The sequence below is a fragment of the Simochromis diagramma genome, unplaced genomic scaffold (assembly GCF_900408965.1).
Source record: "Simochromis diagramma unplaced genomic scaffold, fSimDia1.1 OVJJ01000603.1, whole genome shotgun sequence".
NCBI lineage: Eukaryota > Metazoa > Chordata > Actinopteri > Cichliformes > Cichlidae > Simochromis > Simochromis diagramma.
The window spans coordinates 17,177,140-17,195,853 of NW_024387414.1; the positions used below are offsets into that span (position 1 = coordinate 17,177,140).

An 18,714-nucleotide genomic window follows, 5' to 3' on the forward strand; every position below is an offset into this window, starting at 1 on the left:
GTTGGTAGATGCGAGACAGAATAGCTGTGAATGGATGAGAGAAAGATTTAACAATGAAGCTGCAAGGAGCAGAGGTAGTGACAGTGGATGAGTCTTAATACCTGGGGTCAACCTTCCAAAGCAACTGACAATGCACGAGGGAGGTGAAAAAGAGAGTTCAAGTAGGAGGGACAAGGTGGAGATGGGGTTTATTTGTGACAGAAGGATAGCCGCAAAAGTGAAAGGTAATGTTTACAGGATGATAGTGAGACCTGTTTTGACATATGGTGTGGAGACAGTGGCACTAACAAAAAAAGATGTTCAGATTTTCACTTCACATTTTAATTTAATCTTATATCAAGGTTAAAAATTGGTATGTCAGGGGGAGAGGTCAGGTTTGAGAGGCAAGGCTGAAGACAGTTTGGACATGTGCAGAGGAGGGATTGTGGATATACTGGACAGAGGATGTTGAATATTGATCTGCCAAGCAGGACAAGGGGAAGACCACAGGCCCAGCACACATCCCCCTTGTTGCTCGAGGGGGGTAATATAGACAGAACCCCTTGGGTTACCAGGGATCTGGATCTGATGCAAAAAGAAATCCACAATCACAAGCTCTGCACAGTCAAGTCAAATGAGAAACGCCTCTAAATTACAACAAATGCATTTCATTTCTACTTTGTATTAACTCTTGTATTAACCCTCCATATTGAACTTGCATATCACATGCACCTAAAGTAAGACTCTTTGTGTTTAAACGGTTTCCTTTCACCCTCCAGGCCTTTCATCACGCAGTTTCTGCATACCGGCAATCATATGTTTAAAAAAAAAAAACGTCCTCAGCCATTGTATACATGTGCAAAATCGGTAGCACGAAACCGAGAGATGAAATTTGTTATGTAAGTTAGCTGACATGCAAAAGGTCACACCTTTCCTGATAATACACAACTCGCACAGATGTTCAGTGGTTAAATGTAGTCCGATGAAAAAAAGGAAACTCTTGGAAATGTCTGCCTCATAGAAATGAAAAGGAAAAATACTATTTCATATGTATGACTGAGTTTTCAGATGTATGACAACTCTGTATACCAGAGTTGTTTATTGAAAGATGATAAGTAGAAGAGCAGTTTCACTAAGACCCAGCTATGAAATGTGTTTAATTAGGCTTTTATACATTACCATTTATCTTTAATAACAACTCTTTTAGAAATAAATTTGCTAAAGTTAAAGGCATTTGACTTTAATAAAAATAACAACATTATCAAACTTTCATTCTCTGCAGATGAAAGTTGCTCTTTTATGATCAAATTAAAATCTGTCAGTGTGTGTGGCCATAATCGAGGCTGAGGATTATTGTGAGATATGGGAAAAACCTCCACAAAAAGCTGAGATGAAGTTGCTCAAAGTAATGATTTCACACAGTCACTTCAATACTCCATTTAATAGTCATAACTATGTCTCTTATCCATCTATTGTAAACATTGTGTATTTTTTTTTTTACCACAATAATTGTCTTATGGTACATAATCACACGTGCAATGCAAAACCTCGAACATAAGTTAAAAAAGGACAAAGACACTGCTGGATTTGTTGATTACGTCACACCGAGGGGATCTCAGTTCTTTGGTCCAGTGGCCCACCCTTTGTGGTGTGCTGCTGTGATGTGGTGGTCCCTGTAGGAAGTGCCATGGATCATCATTCCCCTCCCTCTGCTTCACCCTTTACTGTGGCCTCTCCTGCCCCCTCCTCTGTCACAGTAGTTGGTCCCATGTTTAGCATTTTCTTTTTTTCCTTACTTATCACTCACTGGTTTAGTTTCCTCTTGCTTTTGACCCACTATCACTGCTTCCTCTGTGCAGCCCTCACCATCCTCCACTGCTGCAGGTTCAGCCTGTGTGTCTGCTTCAGCTTTCACACTTTCTCCCCGCTCTTCTTTCGTTGTCGGTTCACTCTGGGCCATGGTTGGTTTCTCACTCTGGCTCCGACTGTCAACCACTTCCTTCTTCTCGTCTGCCTCAAGTACTTTGCTCGTTTGTTCCCCATCTGCTGCTAAAAGAAAAACAATATCATAAAACACACCATTCACCATGCACCTACATACAGAGATCACAAGCAGAACTTAAAACTCACCAGTGCCTTTTTCTGCAGGCCCTACACCGGATCTCTCATCAGATATCTGGATTACGTTATCTTGGCCTGGACTATCGCTAGCGGGTGGTGCAGCAGAACTTGTGTTATCGGTAGTGGGCGGGCTAGAGATAGTTGGTGTGAGCTTAGTGTCAACATTGTTGGGAAAAGGTGGCTCTGACCCAGTCGTGAGTGGGGAGCTAATTGCACCGGAGGTTGACGAACTAGCGGTGGAGGTGGTTTCTGCTCGGTTCAGACTGGTAGCAGTGGAAGTGGTGTCTGTAGGGTTTGTTTCACTAGAAGAGGTGGAGGGAACGGACGTAGTGGCTGGGTGAATGGCGGTAGATGAAGAAGCGGAGTTAATGGAGTCAGTGGATAATTGGGGTTGAGGTTGAGCTGTAGGAGTGGTAGAAGGTGCTGAGGTGGTAGGAGGAAGGGCAGCAGAGACCATGGTGGAGGAAGCGGTAAAGGTGGGGTCATGTGAAATTGTTACTGTAATTACATCACTTGAGTCAGAGGGAGGTGATGTAGTCATAGTGACTAATGTTGAAGAGCTACTGGATGTGACTGAAGCTGGTTCATGACTGACTTCGCTGATGGTGGTGGTAGACAAGCCCGGCGGCACATCTGACACGCTGGTGCAGGGCGCAGAAGCTGTGGTGGTGACAGAAATAGCTGCATCACCACCAGCAGCAGGAGCAACATCAAGTGAGAGAACGCCATTTGGCTCTGGCAAAGTCGATTTGGCTAACAGATTTGTTGATGCCGTGGAAACAGGGCTTTTGTGACTGGGAGCAGAAACAGTTTCCGAGGTGGTAATGGAAGGCCCGGCAACTGTTGCTGCTGAAGTGGAAGTGACAGCGAGGCTTGGAGTAACAGACTCTGAGGAGGTGGGGGTAACGGATGCGTTGGCAGGGGGCTCTGTGGGTGTGGTCGTAGTTTCGGGGACGGAGGTTGCTGCGGGAGAGTCAGTGCATACATCTGCGTGTGAGGGAGTTACAGTACTCGAAGGGGGAGCTTCAAAGTCGGTCGAGTCGGGGACCGCGTTTGAGATTGTCGGTGCAGCGGGAGCGGTGGTGGCCGGAGGTGACGGCGCCGCGGCTGGGCTGAGTTTAGTGGGCGTGTGTGTCTCTGCTTCCTGTATTTGGGCCAGCTCGTTCTCAGGTGTGTTGCGGCCGGATGTTGTGGGGGGTGGCCCCGGTTTGATAACCGGCTTTGGAAGCAGAGCGGGTTTCCCGGCTCCTTCGTGCGCTGACACACTTGCCCGAATCTGATGCCTTGTGTCTAAAAAGCAAGCAAAATAAACGTGAAAATGGTTCACTTACTGTACTCTGTACACATGAGAGCGTAAACCAGCGTTTTACCTGATGATGCAGACATCGTTCGAGGTTTTGAGAAAGTGGGAGGTGGCTCGGGTTTACTGTCAATGATGGTACCTGAAGGGCAAAAATCATTTTACCACAGGAATTAATGGCCCTATAATAGACTGAAAGAACCACAGACTCCTGCTTGGCTTATCAGCGCAGCCCCTCAGATACTAAATCTTTTCATTGGAGAACTGATCCATGTCGAGAAGCCTATCCTTTTGACACAAATCCCTAGACTTCAAAGATTAATTTAGCCTCATTAATACTACGCTGGAGCTGAGAAGACTATTAAACGTCTCACAGATAAAGGCACATACCTTCAGACTCGGCCTTTTTCATCTCTCCTTCTTGATCCTACATAAAAAAGGAGCATTTAGTACTTTTTAAGGCTTCTAAGATATCCATAACAACATTCAGACATACAGATGTGCAAACCTGTGTCTCTCCTGGCAGGGGTTTGGAAACTCCAATACGCTGAAGCATGAGATGGAGCTTCTGTTCAAAGCTATTCTGGCCTTCAAATTGTTTCTAAAAGCAGCAGCAGCAAACCAATTTTCAGTTCTTATCCACTAATGAAAAAGACTAAAAAAACAGGCATTAACTCTAGCAACACCCACCTTTGCTGTGTTTCTGGCGTTGGTCGACCCCGCTGCTGCTGAGCCAGATAGCAAAATGAGAGACTGGGACTTCCCCTCTCTGAGAGCTCGGCGGGGAGGCACTGCTTCGCCCCTCAGCGGCGGAGCGCCAGAAACAGGTGTCTCCCGAACAGCTGGCTCTCCAGAAACAGCAGTGGGAGCCTCTTTTGCTTTCTCCTTTTCATTTTCCTTGTCGTGCTCCTTTACTCGGTCTTTGTCTTTGTCTTTCTCGGATCTGGCAACCTCCCTGAGAGGGCGAATGAGATCAGCGATGGAGGCCTTTTTGGGACGCCCCTCATGGCTCGTCTCTGATTTCAAACCTCGCCTCTTTTTGAGCGTAAAGAAATCACTCAGCTTCCTCCGGAGGGTTTTCGTCGGGGCCGGACAAGGGACAGAGCTGGCAGGAGCCACTTCGTGCACTGTGATAGATTCCTCATCCTGCAGCTTCCTGTACAAAGAGTCGTATGTCTCAGTTTAAGGTCTATTCACTTGTACGGGTGAACATGAAGGAGCTAATTTATGTGCCGTGATACTCACAGTGTATCAGCAGGCAGTACTCTCTTAGTAAAGAACTCTTCAACTCCTTCATCCACACGCCCCATGAGCTCAAGGACTTCATTTTCACTCTCGATTATTGTCTCCTAATTACCCCCCAGACACACACACAAACAAACACACACACAGAAATCAGATATTTTGCACCACGGATCACACAAACTAACAAGGAACAACTCGCATCTTACAGCATGTAACTTTACATTGCATAACCATCACTTCTGAAAACCCACACACTCCTGGCACTCCTCATGCCTCTATAGGTGTATTTTGGTTTGATTCTCTCATCCATTTATGTTACGATCCGGGCCTCCCTGGACTCAGTTGCTCAGTAACGTACAATGGGTGCTGGGGGGTGGAGTGGGAGGGGGTCGTCATTGGATTTTTTAAACGCTGAATGGAAGCAACATAACTCATTTTTGCCAATATAGGTAACGTGATATCAAAATTGGGAGCCGCATCGTCCTGATCACATTAACATCTGTGCCCACAAGTAGCAATGAAAGTCGGGGGAGGCTCGAGTCCAGAAGGCAAATTTAGCCGAAGTCACCGTTACATGATATCCTGTCAGGGGAATTGCTTGAATTTTGTCTCCCAGGCCATTTGTCTCCAAGGGAGTGACTGAATGTCTGCAGCCTAATAGCTCTGTGACAGCGTGATCAGCTCAGTGGAAAACGGATGAGCTCACACACATATTTTACACGATCACATGAAGAAACTGAATGGCTTCTTTTTCTCTTTTCTTTTTTTAAAGAGAAAGCAAGAAAACGAGCGCCCACTCTCACAGAGGCAGATTTCATTGGCTTCCTGAAGCAGCCGGTGACCGGTACAATGGCACTGCCTAATTCAAGCCGGGGACCAGGCATCTTTTACAGCACTCCCCCTCCATCCTTCCCTTCCCCCTGCCTCTCCCCTCTGTACCCTATTCCATCTCTCCTCTCTCCCTCCCTTCCATTTTCCCTCCTCTCTCTCTCTCAACACACACACACACACACCTTTCCCTCACTCTCCATTTTTACAGAAACCTCCCTGATTCTCCTGCACAGTACCTGCGGTCTGCTGGGACGATAGTTCAGTTTCTGTCGGTGAGGTCTCGGTCTGCTCTGGGTGTAGTGCCTGAGCACCGGTCCGCCCAATGGCAGCTCCATTGGGGAGACACACGGCACGCTGTTGCCGTGGAGCTCTGTTGCCGTGGCTCTGTTGCCGAGGCACCGTTGCTAAGAGCACGAGCAGCAGTGGCAGTATGTAATGCCTCTGCTGAGGTGGGAGGGGCCGGGGTGGCGAGACTGACAGATCTGACAACAGAACCAAGCCTTTCTCTGTCCCCCTCCCCTCTGTGAGAGGAATACCACGGGAAAAAAAAAAGATGGTGATAAAATAAGGAGGCAGGGATAAAGTGACCACACTAACATTTGCTTCATCCCTGCAGCCTCACCCATGAACGGCACATGCATGGATGCACCGATTTACTCCAGTGTGAAAAGGCTGAGTGCACAAAATGTTTTACTGTGGTTACGTAATAAATTAATAATTAATTTTATATGCGGAAAAGAAGCTATAAATGACAAACTGACCCACTCTGAAAAACTTCACATTGCATGCATTTAGTGTAACGCCTGTGTTTTACTCTACCTCTCCTGCATGTGCTGACAGGATTAAGTTATCTTAAAAGCCCGGTGTTTATGTACTGTGCATATTTATCTCTCTAGCGTATAAAGTGTACTGTCATTATTATATCATACTTATATATATATATATATATAGTTATATCGGGTGTGTGGTATACACACACAGACCCTAAAATTGCACAAATTCTAATTATTATTTTCTCCTTTCGTCTAAAACATCTAAAACACGTTTTAAACAGCTTTTTTGTAGTTCTTATCTTTCTTTCCCTTTTTTTTAATCCTCTCTCCTTCACAAATGTTTGCTTTTGATCTGAATAGAGTTGTGCACGCCCCCACAACAGTTCCTCACACACACACGGTCTCTTTTTCACGTATTTCACTCTTTATATCGCTGTGCTCTTCTCTTACTGTTATGTCACTGTTCTCTCCTATGTTTCAAAAATTAAAACTCGTTCCTGAACCATTAAATAAGGCACACGCCCTTAGCAGCAGTTTCCATACATCTTAATTATGCTGCATATCCTCCAAAGGACGCGTGTTGCAGGTTTCATGGGAATTTGGTTTCCTGGTTGGAATATTTGATAATCAAAACCAGGGCTGATATTTACATGGAGCTCATGTTTCTTTTCCAAAATAACAACCCACAAACAACTTGTTTTTGCATTTATGAAGAAAGGTCAGGTTTTCCACATGAAGTAACATGAGAACAGACCTACAGCAGGCCACTGTAACCTAGAAGTAACTTGGTTATTTAGATCTCTTTATTATGCTGACAGAAATCAAATAAAACTTGCAGTGCTCAGATTACAATTTCATCTAATCAGCAGGTTGTCTGGAGAAACTTCACCAGTCCAGAAATGCTCAGGACAAACAAGGGGATCAAGTGTTCACGTGTAACTGACTTTCACAAATAATGTCGGAGGTATTTGTACTTGCATTTCAAGAAATGTTAAGCTTTTAATGCATTACAGTTCAAAGGCAATTACTGTACTGCACAGCTTTTGTCTGCCAGCTGAACACAACCACGTCTGATCTTCAAAACGTGGAATATTTCCCAAACTCTGACAGATTATAAAGAAATGTGAGTCTTAATTATTAGACAAGTAGCTGACAGATGACGACATGCAATCATTTGCATCATTATTCACTATGCACATTTCAGCTCAATGTTTTTAAGGTTTGAATACAAATAAAAATTATGAAAGGAAACCCAGTACCTAGTAATCAGGGCAGTTAAGACTTTTATAGGCCCCAGCAGAGGCAGAGGCAGACATTTGATACACCCGGGGCTTAAGGTAGTATGCATGTGGGATTGGGGGGGGGTATCAAGACACAAGGACTAAACCCCAATTCAACCAGACCCCGAACTGATCCAGAAGAATTAAAACAGGTCTACAACAGTTCAAAATCAGGACTACTTAGGACTTAACCAAGACAGAACCAGAATCAGAACTAGATGATAGTAGCAGTAAAAATCATCATAGACCTGCACTACACTTATTTTTTAATTCTACCAAAATACACTATTTAGATTGAGAAAAGTTTATATAATTATTTAGCCTTGTTGTGCAAACAAGCCTGCATAACTTAATAAATATAGAATTTGAAAAATAACAAACCTAAAAAGAAACACTAGGTACGAGATACATGAGTACCTATGATACGGTGATACTTTTGGCAAACAACCATTTGACTAACATGTCTGTCTCACCTGCTCTTGTTCCATCTCTGTTCTGTCCTCATTCTCCATCTCCCTCTCTCGCCCTCTCTGTTCCTCTCTCTCCCTCTTTGTGCTGACAATCAAGCCAAACACCAACATCATCAAATATACAGTTGAAACCAGATATTTACATACTCTTCAGATAAAAACACAAACACTTTTTTAATTGTAACATCAAATCAGACTAAATGTTTATTTTTTTAGGCTGATAAATATAAAGAGTAAAGAGAGAAACTGTCTGTATTTCTTAATTGTAAATGGCACCAAATTGTATTCAAACTTGAGCCACACTTATGGAGCTCCACAGTTCTTTTCCTGGTGTTTTGGTTGACATCTCTTGATTTTCCCATTTCAAAGAAACAGGCTCTGTGTTTTGCCTTATATGCATCCACAGCTGTGCCACCAATTTACTCACATGGACTCTACTAACCTATCAGAAGCTTCTTCAGCTCAGAATGGAATCGTCTGGAGTTTTCTTATTAATTAACAATAAACTTAGTGTATATGTACTCCTAAATTTGATAAAAGTAATAAAAATAGACAGCTCTGTCTCTCTTTATTCTGACATTTAACTAATTCAAAAGATATTTCAATATTTATTTAATCCAAAACAAAACAAGTTTACTCTAAATTGATGTTGTACAGTAAAAAAATGTTCTTGTGTTTTCCATAAAGTGTACGTAAATATCTGGTTTAAACTGTGAATATACTGCTGTGTATTGAACAACATACTTTCTTTTAAAACAGTGCTGCCTGAGAGCCCCAGAATCACAGGAATCCAGTACTGATTTCCAGCTTTGTCCCTAGCACACAAGAGATTTCTCCAAATTCTCTGAATCTTGTGATGATAATATGTACTGTAGATGATAACATATTCACAGTCTTTTTACATTTTACATCGAGGAACAATATTCAGAGATATTTTCAATATTTTTCAATAATCAGGAATTGTTCCACAGTTTGTGGACACAGTTTATTCTAGACTGGTGAACATCTACCCATCTTTACTTCTAAGAAAGTCTGTCTCTCTAAGATGCTGTTTTTATACCCAATCATTGGGTCTAATTAACCTAATTGCAAAATGTTCCTCCAGCAGTTTCTCAGCTTAAACATTTACTTTGTATCTGTGTTCTAGTGTGGATAAAATATGAGTTTATGGGATTTGCAAATCACTGAATTCTGTTTTTGTTTACATTTTGCAAACTATCTCAGTTGTATGGTAGTTTTTGTGTTCTAGCTACTTTTATTTTATCTCATGTTTAATTTTTGTTCTTAATTTTGTGTTTAGTTCCAGGTCCCAGTTCCAAGTCTTAGTAAACAAAGGCTAAAATAAAAGATTTCCCGTTTAATTTTAGCTGCTTTTTTATTTTATTTCATATGACTTAAATATTTTTATACATAGTTATTGTTTCTAGTTTGGTGTTAGTTAACTAAAAAACCTTTGAACCAAATAATTAATGGTGGGCTATAATTGAAAAGTCCTAAAAGCTAGGGTCCAGGAGCTCACTTTCCCATGGCAACAGTCTAAATAGGTTTTCTTTTCATCTTACATACACTATGCAGCTAATTATCACTCACGATTTCATTTGTGTGCATGTTGTAAACCCCCATTTGACACTTTCATGCCGCCCTCCAGTGGCTAACTGGATGAACTGCTTTAACCCAGCAAACATTATTCCTAATCTTGACTCGATGCTGTTGAATGTTTAAAGGTCACTCCCGATGAAAAAAAAAACTGATAGCAGATCAGAAAACTAATCAATAACCTCTCCCTTTTAATAACCGTCTCCGTGGTTGCCACGCCCACGCCTGAATTCAAATCTGGCGCCCATCACCCACAGCAACATCCCGATCCCTCCTCTTTACTCCCCGGGCACCTAGTTGCGCAGGCGCAGTGGCTCTTATAGGCCGCCATTTTGTATGTTAGGCCCACTCTTCCAAAGCGGGAGAAAATTATTAGCCCGGCGCGGAGCACTTACGGCCGTCCGCTGCGGGACTGAAAGGAGCTACTGTAGGCGCTGAGCTTCCAAGTGAACATAACGAGGAAAGGAAGAAACCAGGAGTAAGTAGAGCTTTTACTTTGCCTCCAAACGCGGAAACGTTTTTGTAGGAGCCGTCGCCGGCCTCTAGGTGTCACGGTAGGGCTTACCGGCCAGGCGGCTGGCGGGGGGTGTTTGTCTCCCTCTATCGTTATCTAAAATGCACTAAATCCGTCTATAAAATGTAACTCCCTGTTTCAGTTGAGCATTTTGTTGGTTTTTGACCGATATTTCGATGTATGTGCACAGGGATGGCTGTATTTATCGGTGTTCCTGTTTTAAGTTTGTTCAGGCCTGACGTCCATCTTATCGTGCCCTTTGTTTCCTGTTTTCAGACGTACTCGCGCCTCCCGAGTTAACCAACTAACACGAGACAGTATTTAAGTAGTTTTATTTCGCTTATTAAACTATACATCATCTGTTGGACGATGTCCTGTGAATTGATAAGAACAGAATGGAGGAGAACGGATTTTTAGATTAACAAAAATCAAACACAGGCGAACAAATGCTTCCTGAAGCATCGGACTAAATGTGATTTCTGTTACTGGCTCACAGTCAAAACCTATCAGCGTTCAGCCAAACCAGATAACCACTGGAAGGCAGGAATGAAGACTCTTTTAAACATTTGCATCGCAGTTATTAAAAACGGTTACGGTTTCTGCATCGTCCACCAGAGTTTCACTCTCAGGTGCTAGTTTACATGACCCGGACTCCTCGAACTCTGGCTTGTGCGGGGTGTCATTGCGTAATGGCTGTACGTGCTTATTGTAAAGAGTCTAAATATGATAGTTTTTAGTACTCTGGTGAGTCTTAACATCTGTGGTCTCTACTGGGCCCAAGTCCAGGAGATGAGACTTTTATTGGTCCCTTGTATACTTTTACTGACTCACAAAAAGCAAAGCTAAATCCCGGGAGCTTAATCTGTAAAACTATAGCATAATTTATTAAGCGATTTGTTTTACATTATAAATAAAACTTAAATAAATCTAGTGTATTGTTTAAATCTTGCACATTTAAACCTGTAGCGAATTTAAAGTTAATCTGAATAGAGACAGCTTTCATTGTAGCCTCTTAATTGTGCTGTGTAAAACAACCCATCTGATCAGTTGAAGAGGAGAACTTTTCTTAAACTATCTGAACAGGTACTTTATGTGGAACCCTTTAACTAAAAACAAGGTTTCTTGTCATCACACACAACTGCAGCTAGCTGGCCCTCTCCACATATGGTGACCAGTAAATGAAAAACGTTAAAATATTTTGTACAAAATGCATTGAGCGCTGTTTGGTATGTATGTTCAGATGAGAAAGCACAAAATAAATGAAAACAGAGAACATGTTGGGTTGAGGCATTAAATCAACTCTAGTTACTAGTTGGTGGCCCTGGTGAAAATGGGGCATCACTCATCCCTAGCAGAGGTGGGTTTTGTTTGTTTTATTTTGTGTTTTGTTTTAAAAAGTAAAAAACAACAACATGCTGCTCATCTGACATCAACTCCAAGTAAAAGACAAGGGAAACGGAGTTTGGTGTATAAGCCCCAAAAAACCCAAAACAAACTGTGGACAGTTTTACACACTAAACTGTTTTTTTCTAAAGTTGCCAGTTTAAATGGGTGTAATTGATATCCTGGAAATGGAAAAGTTTTGTATTCTGCTGGCAGCACTTTTTGTCATACTGCACATTCAGGAAAAGGAAAACCAAACACTGGGAATGTTTTCAGTGCACAGGCAAATATTGATACAAGGATTTTTTTTTTTTTTTTTAAATTGTTTGTTCAGTTAATCTAGGTGCTTTCATCATCTGGTCTAAACATGTCTGGATTTACTGAAAGCCATCCCGTTGTTTCAGTTTAGCCAGAGGGCAAAGGAAGGGGGGGATCAAATAAAAAATAAATAAAGCACTTTTTGGTTACAAACAATTCTCCATCATATCAGTCTTTCCTTTTGCTAAAGATATTCACGTTCTTTCTGTTTAGCGCATTTGTTGGCTCATTGCCATGGAGGCCGAGGTTGTTTCCATGGAGTCCGCTCAGGTGACGGATGGAAAGGTCCTGCCAGAGGGTGGAGAGGCCTTGACGCAGGGTGAAGTCGCTGGTAACATGGAGATGATGGTGATGGATGCTCTAGACCCAACTCTTCTACAAATGAAGACAGAGGTGTTGGAGGGAGGTGGCACAATGACAGTTTCAGGTGGAGACGAGGGCCAGATCATCACGCTCCAGGTTTGTAAAGAGCACGGTTTAAACTTTTTAGCCAGATTATATATGTCAGGTCTTTTATTTTTGCCATCAAACGATAAAGTCCAGTCTCTCTTCACAGGTGGTGAACATGGAGGAGCAAGCAGGTGCAGCATTAGGCCTGGGTCAGCTTCAGCTCGTGCAGGTACCTGTCACAACTACAACTGTAGACGGGCTCCAGGCTACTTATGTTGAGACGTCAGCGGCTAACAAGGATGCAGAGCCAGTTATTTGTCACACTCTTCCTTTACCTGAGGGCTTCCAGGTGAGAAATGACTTGAGGCTACCCGGTGCTTTTGATTGTCTTTGATTTTCAGTGAAGTCTTTGTTCCAGTAGGATTCATTTGTCATATTCCTACACTAGGTAGTTAAAGTGGGCGCAAATGGTGAAGTGGAGACTGTAGAGCAGGAGGAGCTCCAGGCAGCCCACGAGGAGCTCCAAGGGACAAGGGTGGAGGAGGAAGAGGAGGAGGAAGAGCCAGCAGAGGTGGAGACCTCTGTGCCCCCGCAAGACGACCCAGAGTGGACAAAGGACCCTGACTACCAGCCCATTACTGCTGTCCGTAAAGCAAAGAAGGGAAAGAAGAGTCGCCTGCGCTATGCAGAAGGTGATCGTGACATGGATGTTTCTGTGTACGACTTTGAGGAAGAGCAGCAGGAGGGACTGCTGTCAGAGGTTAATGCTGAGAAGGTTGTGGGCAACATGAAGCCCCCGAAGCCCACAAAGATCAAGAAAAAAGGTTAGACTTTGATCAAGTTACACGAAAACTTGCAAGAGATTTTTTTTTTTTTTTCTTCTTCTTTCCCAGTGCTAAATTGAACATCTCTGTGTCCAGGTGTTAAGAAGACTTTCCAGTGTGAGCTGTGCAGCTACACCTGCCCACGGCGCTCTAACCTGGACCGACACATGAAGAGCCACACAGATGAGAGGCCGCATAAATGTCACTTGTGCGGGAGAGCATTCAGAACAGTCACACTGCTGAGAAACCACCTCAACACACACACAGGTATTTGGAGAAATTACAGAAACCGAAACAATTTGCTGGATGGACTTGGTGAGCGAGGAAGTAAACTTTCAGAGTGTTTACTTATTATTACTGCAAAAGTTAGTGGGCATTTATCTCCTTTTCATCCAGTGTTGTATTTCAGATTTCAGCTACACCAACAGTTCTGATTTTCTTCTTCGTTTAAAGGCACTCGGCCACATAAATGCACAGATTGCGACATGGCGTTTGTGACCAGCGGTGAGTTAGTGCGTCATCGTCGCTACAAGCACACACACGAGAAGCCTTTTAAGTGCTCCATGTGCGACTATTCCAGTGTCGAGGTGAGTTATATTAGTTATTTAATTGGGCATCAACCTGGTCTCTATACCATGGAATAAAGGCTAATGTGTCTCTTTTCCCAGGTGAGCAAGTTGAAAAGACATATCCGCTCTCACACAGGGGAGCGACCCTTCCAGTGCAGTCTTTGCAGCTATGCCAGCAGAGACACTTATAAGCTGAAGAGACACATGAGGACACACTCTGGTAAAATCCTCTTAGATTTTCAGTCAAAGTGTGTTTTTAGCTCCAGTTTTTTTTAGGAGAATAGCTGACTCGTCTTCTTCTGTTGCAGGTGAGAAGCCATACGAGTGCTACATCTGCCATGCTCGTTTCACACAAAGCGGCACCATGAAGATGCACATCCTGCAGAAACACACAGAGAATGTGGCAAAGTTTCACTGCCCACACTGTGATACCGTCATTGCACGTAAAAGTGATCTTGGTGAGTGATTTGAGACTATTTCTACTTCAAACTGTATGCAGAAGGACAGTTAAAGGAACGTAAACATGTTGCTCTCAGTTAGTGGATTGCCCTGTGTTGAGAAACAGAATATTTCAGGGGGTCTTTATCTCTATAACAAGGCAATATGACATTTATCTGACTGGATTTTTATGCCTTTGTCTCCATCTTAGGTGTTCACCTGAGAAAACAGCATTCATTTATTGAGACGGGGAAGAAATGTCGTTACTGCGATGCTGTGTTTCATGAGCGCTATGCTCTCATTCAGCACCAGAAGACTCACAAGAATGAGAAGCGTTTCAGATGTGACCAGTGTGACTACTGCTGCAGACAGGTCCGTGTTGGGCTGGAATACGTTATGCTCCTGCTGTTTATTTTACTGCTAAACAAACGTTAAATGTCTTTTGTTCTGTTACCCAACAGGAACGCCACATGATAATGCACAAGCGCACGCACACAGGGGAGAAGCCATTCGCCTGCAGCCAGTGTGACAAAACTTTCCGTCAGAAGCAGCTCCTGGACATGCACTTCAAGCGTTACCACGATCCTAACTTCATCCCCACTGCCTTCGTCTGCAACAAATGTAGCAAGACATTCACTCGCAGGGTAGGACCCTTGAGATCATAGTGCACACATGAGAGGGTTGTTTGTGTGCGTATGTCACAGAGGTGTGACGGTTCTGTGTTTTTGCTCCACAGAACACGATGCTACGTCATGCTGACAGTTGTACAGGTGACGCTTCTTTAGAAGAAAACGGAACTCCACCACCCAAAAAGGGACGACGTGGCAGGAAGAGGAAGATGCAGTCCAGGAGGGATGATGATGATGACGACGACACAGGTCTCGTATACAAGTGCTTGAAAAGCTGATATACAAATAATCAAAGTGTCTTAAGTAAATATTTAGGAGCCTGTCAAAGAGGTTTGGGTGCTACATTAAATTGTTGCAGATCTTGATTTTTAAGGCTGTGCAAGAAAATGTGATCAAGTCTAACAAGTTATTGTTTCCCCCCTTCTTTTTTAAAAAATAAATAAATAAAATAAAATAAAAAATATAGAGGGCGAGCTTGATGAGGTAGAGGAGGAAGAGGATATGCTGACTGAGATGGAGGTGGAGCAGGCCTCGCCTGTTGTCCCTATCCCAGCCCCAGTGGAGCCACCAGTCAAGAGGAAGCGTGGGCGCCCCCCAAAGAGCAAACCAGACGGTAAGTGTTTAATTGGTGACTGTTTTTGATGTCATTTAACTCGTAGTGTGTAGTGTTGGATTTTTCACATATAACAAAGTACCCTTTAAACAGATGTACCAATTTGAAAAGATGTGTCTTTAGTCTGACCTGAAATTGTCCTAAACAGCGGCTGCTATCATCCGTGTGGAGGACGAGGCCACCGGAGAGGTCGACGACATCATTGTGAAGAAGGAGGTCGGAGCCGACCAAGACGATGATGGCAATGAGGCCGCACAGGAGGTGGTGGTGGGTGGAGGGAAGTCGACCATCCAGATGGAGGAGCTGACCCAGGGAGAGGGTGCTACGCAGGCGGGGCAGCTGTCTGAAGCCCCTCCAAACGGGGACCTGACTCCTGAGATGATCCTCAGCATGATGGACCGGTGATGGGTGTGAGGGTCAACCCTGTTTTTAAAAAGGAAAAACAAAACCCATCCCTTTTATTAACTCTGCAGTTTAATTCTTGGCATTTAGGATAACAAAAGTCCTCCACAGACAAAAACATCACTGTTGTAATTTAAGATTTGCTTTTTAAATCATGTATTGATACGTGACTCAGATGAGTGAAAAGAGGTTTTTGTTTTTTTTTTTTCCCTTCTCATGTTTTTGTTTTTTGGTTTTTTAAGTAATGATTTACCAACCAAAAACTCATGGCAGTTAATTTTGGAGTGGCTGTAGTTCACGGGAGTATCTTACCCTTTTTGTTTGCTTGTTTTTGGGGGGGTTTCCCCTCTTGTCAAAAATCACAATTCAGTTCATTTCAAGATGATGAGATGAGAGCCTCATCTCATCCAATTCTATTCTGGATACATTTCCGACCTCAAAATCTGCAAAGGCATCCTAATCGTTCTTTAACTTTAGTTTTTGTTTTGTACATAGTGCACATGGTGTTAAAATCCAGATCATATTTATCAGTGAAGCGTTGGTAAATAGGAAAGTGCTGTCTAGTAAAACTGCAGAGGAAAATTATCTTCTGGGGTTTCACTTAAGAGCAGCGTGATGCCAAAAATATGTAAATTAAGCCCAGAGCTGAAAGTCTTTTGAAAAAATTGATTGCGGAAATAAATTTTAAATAAAGGGGACTTTTGATACTGCTGCTAGTCACAGCCACTTCAAGATATTTTTTTGAAAAGAGTATTTTGAATTGTATTTCTTTCTTTCTCTGTGGTTAGTAAATCCCTTTTTAAGCATATTCTAGTTTTTAAAGCTTAATAGACTGCTTCTCTCATGCTCCTTGCTACTGTTACACCTGTAGATGATGTGTATGTACTAAACATTGATGAGTTGATGAAAAGATGGTTGTTTTTGCTCTCTCGTGTAGCCATTCCACTTTGAGTTGTTGTTTCCCTTTTGTACCATTGGCGATGCAAAGCTACGTAGCAGCTTGAATGACCTTTTAATAACTGTGTGACAGATGAGAACAGATGTACAACTGCACAACCAATAAATGAGACTAGTAGACACGAGACTTTAGGTTTCTGCAGCTGCAATAACTGTTTTTAAAAGTCTGGTTTGGCTGAGTAATTAACATGTTAGTGGCGCACTCATGGCAAAACGTTTGCTTGAATAATTGTGTATTAAAATTGGCTAAGAAACAGAGCGATAAAACAGAAATGTCGGTTTATTTTGCTTGCAAATATATTTTATTAAATGGAAACATTGATATTAATTTTTTTTTTTAATCTTTATTTGTATGTCCTAAAGAATATTTGGGAAACGGGCTCTGGTGGGCTGGTAGTGGATGTCATTAACATAAACTGTATATAAAAGGTGGTCGTAAATGAAAGGTAAAACCAGTCCAGATGTGTTAAACCCCCATTCTTTCTCTTGGCCAGCAGAGGGTGCAAAACTGATTACACTTGTTTGAGCTCAGTAAACAGTTTCCTGCTGAGTTTATCATCTCTGTTGCTAGTTTTGAGTCGTAATCAACACAATATGATGGTCGTTTTGTAAACTGGTCCCAGTTCAAGTCAAAAAGGATAAACGACCTTGAGATTGGTTAGATATACCACTTCGCTTATGTTTGGACTTGATGACACAAATTCACAACCTTCCGATTACAAGGCGAACTCCCAACTCTTGAGCTAAGATCGCCCCTAGGGTTCTTAGTTCACCAGTGGAAATGCTCAACATCAGACCTCAAAAGGGATCTCCCTGACTGCTGGACGACATCACTGCACTGTGGCTGCATCCATCTTTTACAAATTCTAAAGGTGTCCAAACACAGCTGTGCCTAAAGATACGACTCACTGCTGCACCTTTCTCTCTGTTCCTTCTACTCGCTGTCTTCCTCAGCCGGATACAGGTAATGTAGTCAAAACCTGGCAAAGCTCAGCGTGCTCTCACAGACTAAGGCAGGAACTCAGAACAGCCACATCAAAGCATCTAAAAGCACAGAGACAAGATAGATTCATTACATTAAATATTGGGCCTCTGTTTGACACAAGCGCCTCTCCCTTAAAGCCAGCTTCTTCTAACTGGCTGTCCCACACAAACACAAGGTTGGAACAGCAGGTGGGTGGAGCTATTATATCCCTGAGATTGCGTATTTGACATACAGAGCTAAGAAATGATGGTTTCAAATAGAGCATTTAGATTATTTGTGCACACATGACCTATTTATTAGAAATTTTGCCCATGTTTAATATGAACATTCACCACTATAACAGCACATATAGCTGGCTTTTGTGTATAAATGTGAGAGATGATACAATTGATAACATTTCACATTATAAATGAGTCATAATTTGGACATTATTCTAGCATAACTGATTTACTAAAATACTCTTTTTACAAATAAACTGCTGAAGATTTGTGACCCAGAGTGTATCTCTTAAATTTGAAGCTGTGGATTTTAATCACTATAAAGTCATTAAGATTTTACGTCCATGCTCACACACTCACTCGTGGTTTTCTTACACTAATTGGGATCTTTGTGGGATCAGTCTGATCAGCCTCCAATAATAAAATTCTCAACTCCGTTTAATCTTTGGCTTCAGCGAACGTCCAGCAGCAGCAGGATCCAAAATTAATGACCACTTCCATTGCATGTGACTTGTCCCGTGAATTTTTATCATGTGAGAAAGGCACGCTGGGGCCGATTATAAATGCTTTTCACTGCCACTGCTGCCATTTTAATTTACCACATGCCTGATTTAACTAAAATAATCTCATTTTTGTATGTGCACCAACAAAAGGAGTAAACATCTGCAGGGTATTTTAATGCATTACTTTAAAAAGTAGATTTTTTTGTCCTGTTAGTTAGCAGACTCAGCAGCCTCACTTAATGCTTTTGGGTGATACTATCCATGGAGTACTGACATTCACACGTGGCACCCATCTTATTCAAACTGGATGTTTAGTGTCTGCTTTTCTTTTTACTATCGAAGCGTTAGCTCACTAAGGCCTTCAGAAAGGGCTGTG

At 42.5% G+C, this 18,714-nt stretch overlaps 2 protein-coding genes across 5 annotated transcripts; one reads left to right on the top strand and one right to left on the bottom strand.

Annotated features, from left to right (window-relative positions):
* Positions 1-1,401: 1,401 nt before the first annotated feature.
* On the bottom strand, positions 1,402-15,510 carry LOC120721221 (putative GPI-anchored protein pfl2). Of its 4 annotated transcripts, none has more exons than XM_040011409.1 (8): positions 15,403-15,510; positions 4,646-4,749; positions 4,091-4,556; positions 3,909-4,001; positions 3,791-3,827; positions 3,471-3,542; positions 2,110-3,390; positions 1,402-2,028 (listed from the first exon to the last, which is right to left on the bottom strand). In XM_040011409.1, exons 2-8 carry the CDS (start codon positions 4,708-4,710, stop codon positions 1,772-1,774), a joined length of 2,271 nt encoding a protein of 756 aa, XP_039867343.1. In that variant the 5' UTR covers positions 4,711-4,749; positions 15,403-15,510; the 3' UTR covers positions 1,402-1,771. The 4 variants fall into 4 exon arrangements, with proteins under 4 accessions (XP_039867343.1, XP_039867341.1, XP_039867340.1 ...); XM_040011407.1 differs by lacking the exon at positions 15,403-15,510 and adding an exon at positions 5,713-6,487 and having other exon boundaries at positions 1,402-2,025; XM_040011406.1 differs by lacking the exon at positions 15,403-15,510 and adding an exon at positions 5,713-6,486.
* On the top strand, positions 9,902-16,960 carry LOC120721222 (transcriptional repressor CTCF-like). Its single transcript, XM_040011410.1, has 13 exons — positions 9,902-10,073; positions 12,024-12,269; positions 12,367-12,549; positions 12,649-13,024; positions 13,121-13,291; positions 13,478-13,611; positions 13,693-13,813; positions 13,902-14,051; positions 14,243-14,403; positions 14,493-14,675; positions 14,768-14,909; positions 15,127-15,273; positions 15,422-16,960. The coding sequence occupies exons 2-13, from the start codon at positions 12,045-12,047 to the stop codon at positions 15,676-15,678; spliced, it is 2,250 nt and encodes a 749-aa protein (XP_039867344.1). The 5' UTR covers positions 9,902-10,073; positions 12,024-12,044; the 3' UTR covers positions 15,679-16,960.
* The last annotated feature ends 1,754 nt before the right edge of the window (positions 16,961-18,714 follow it).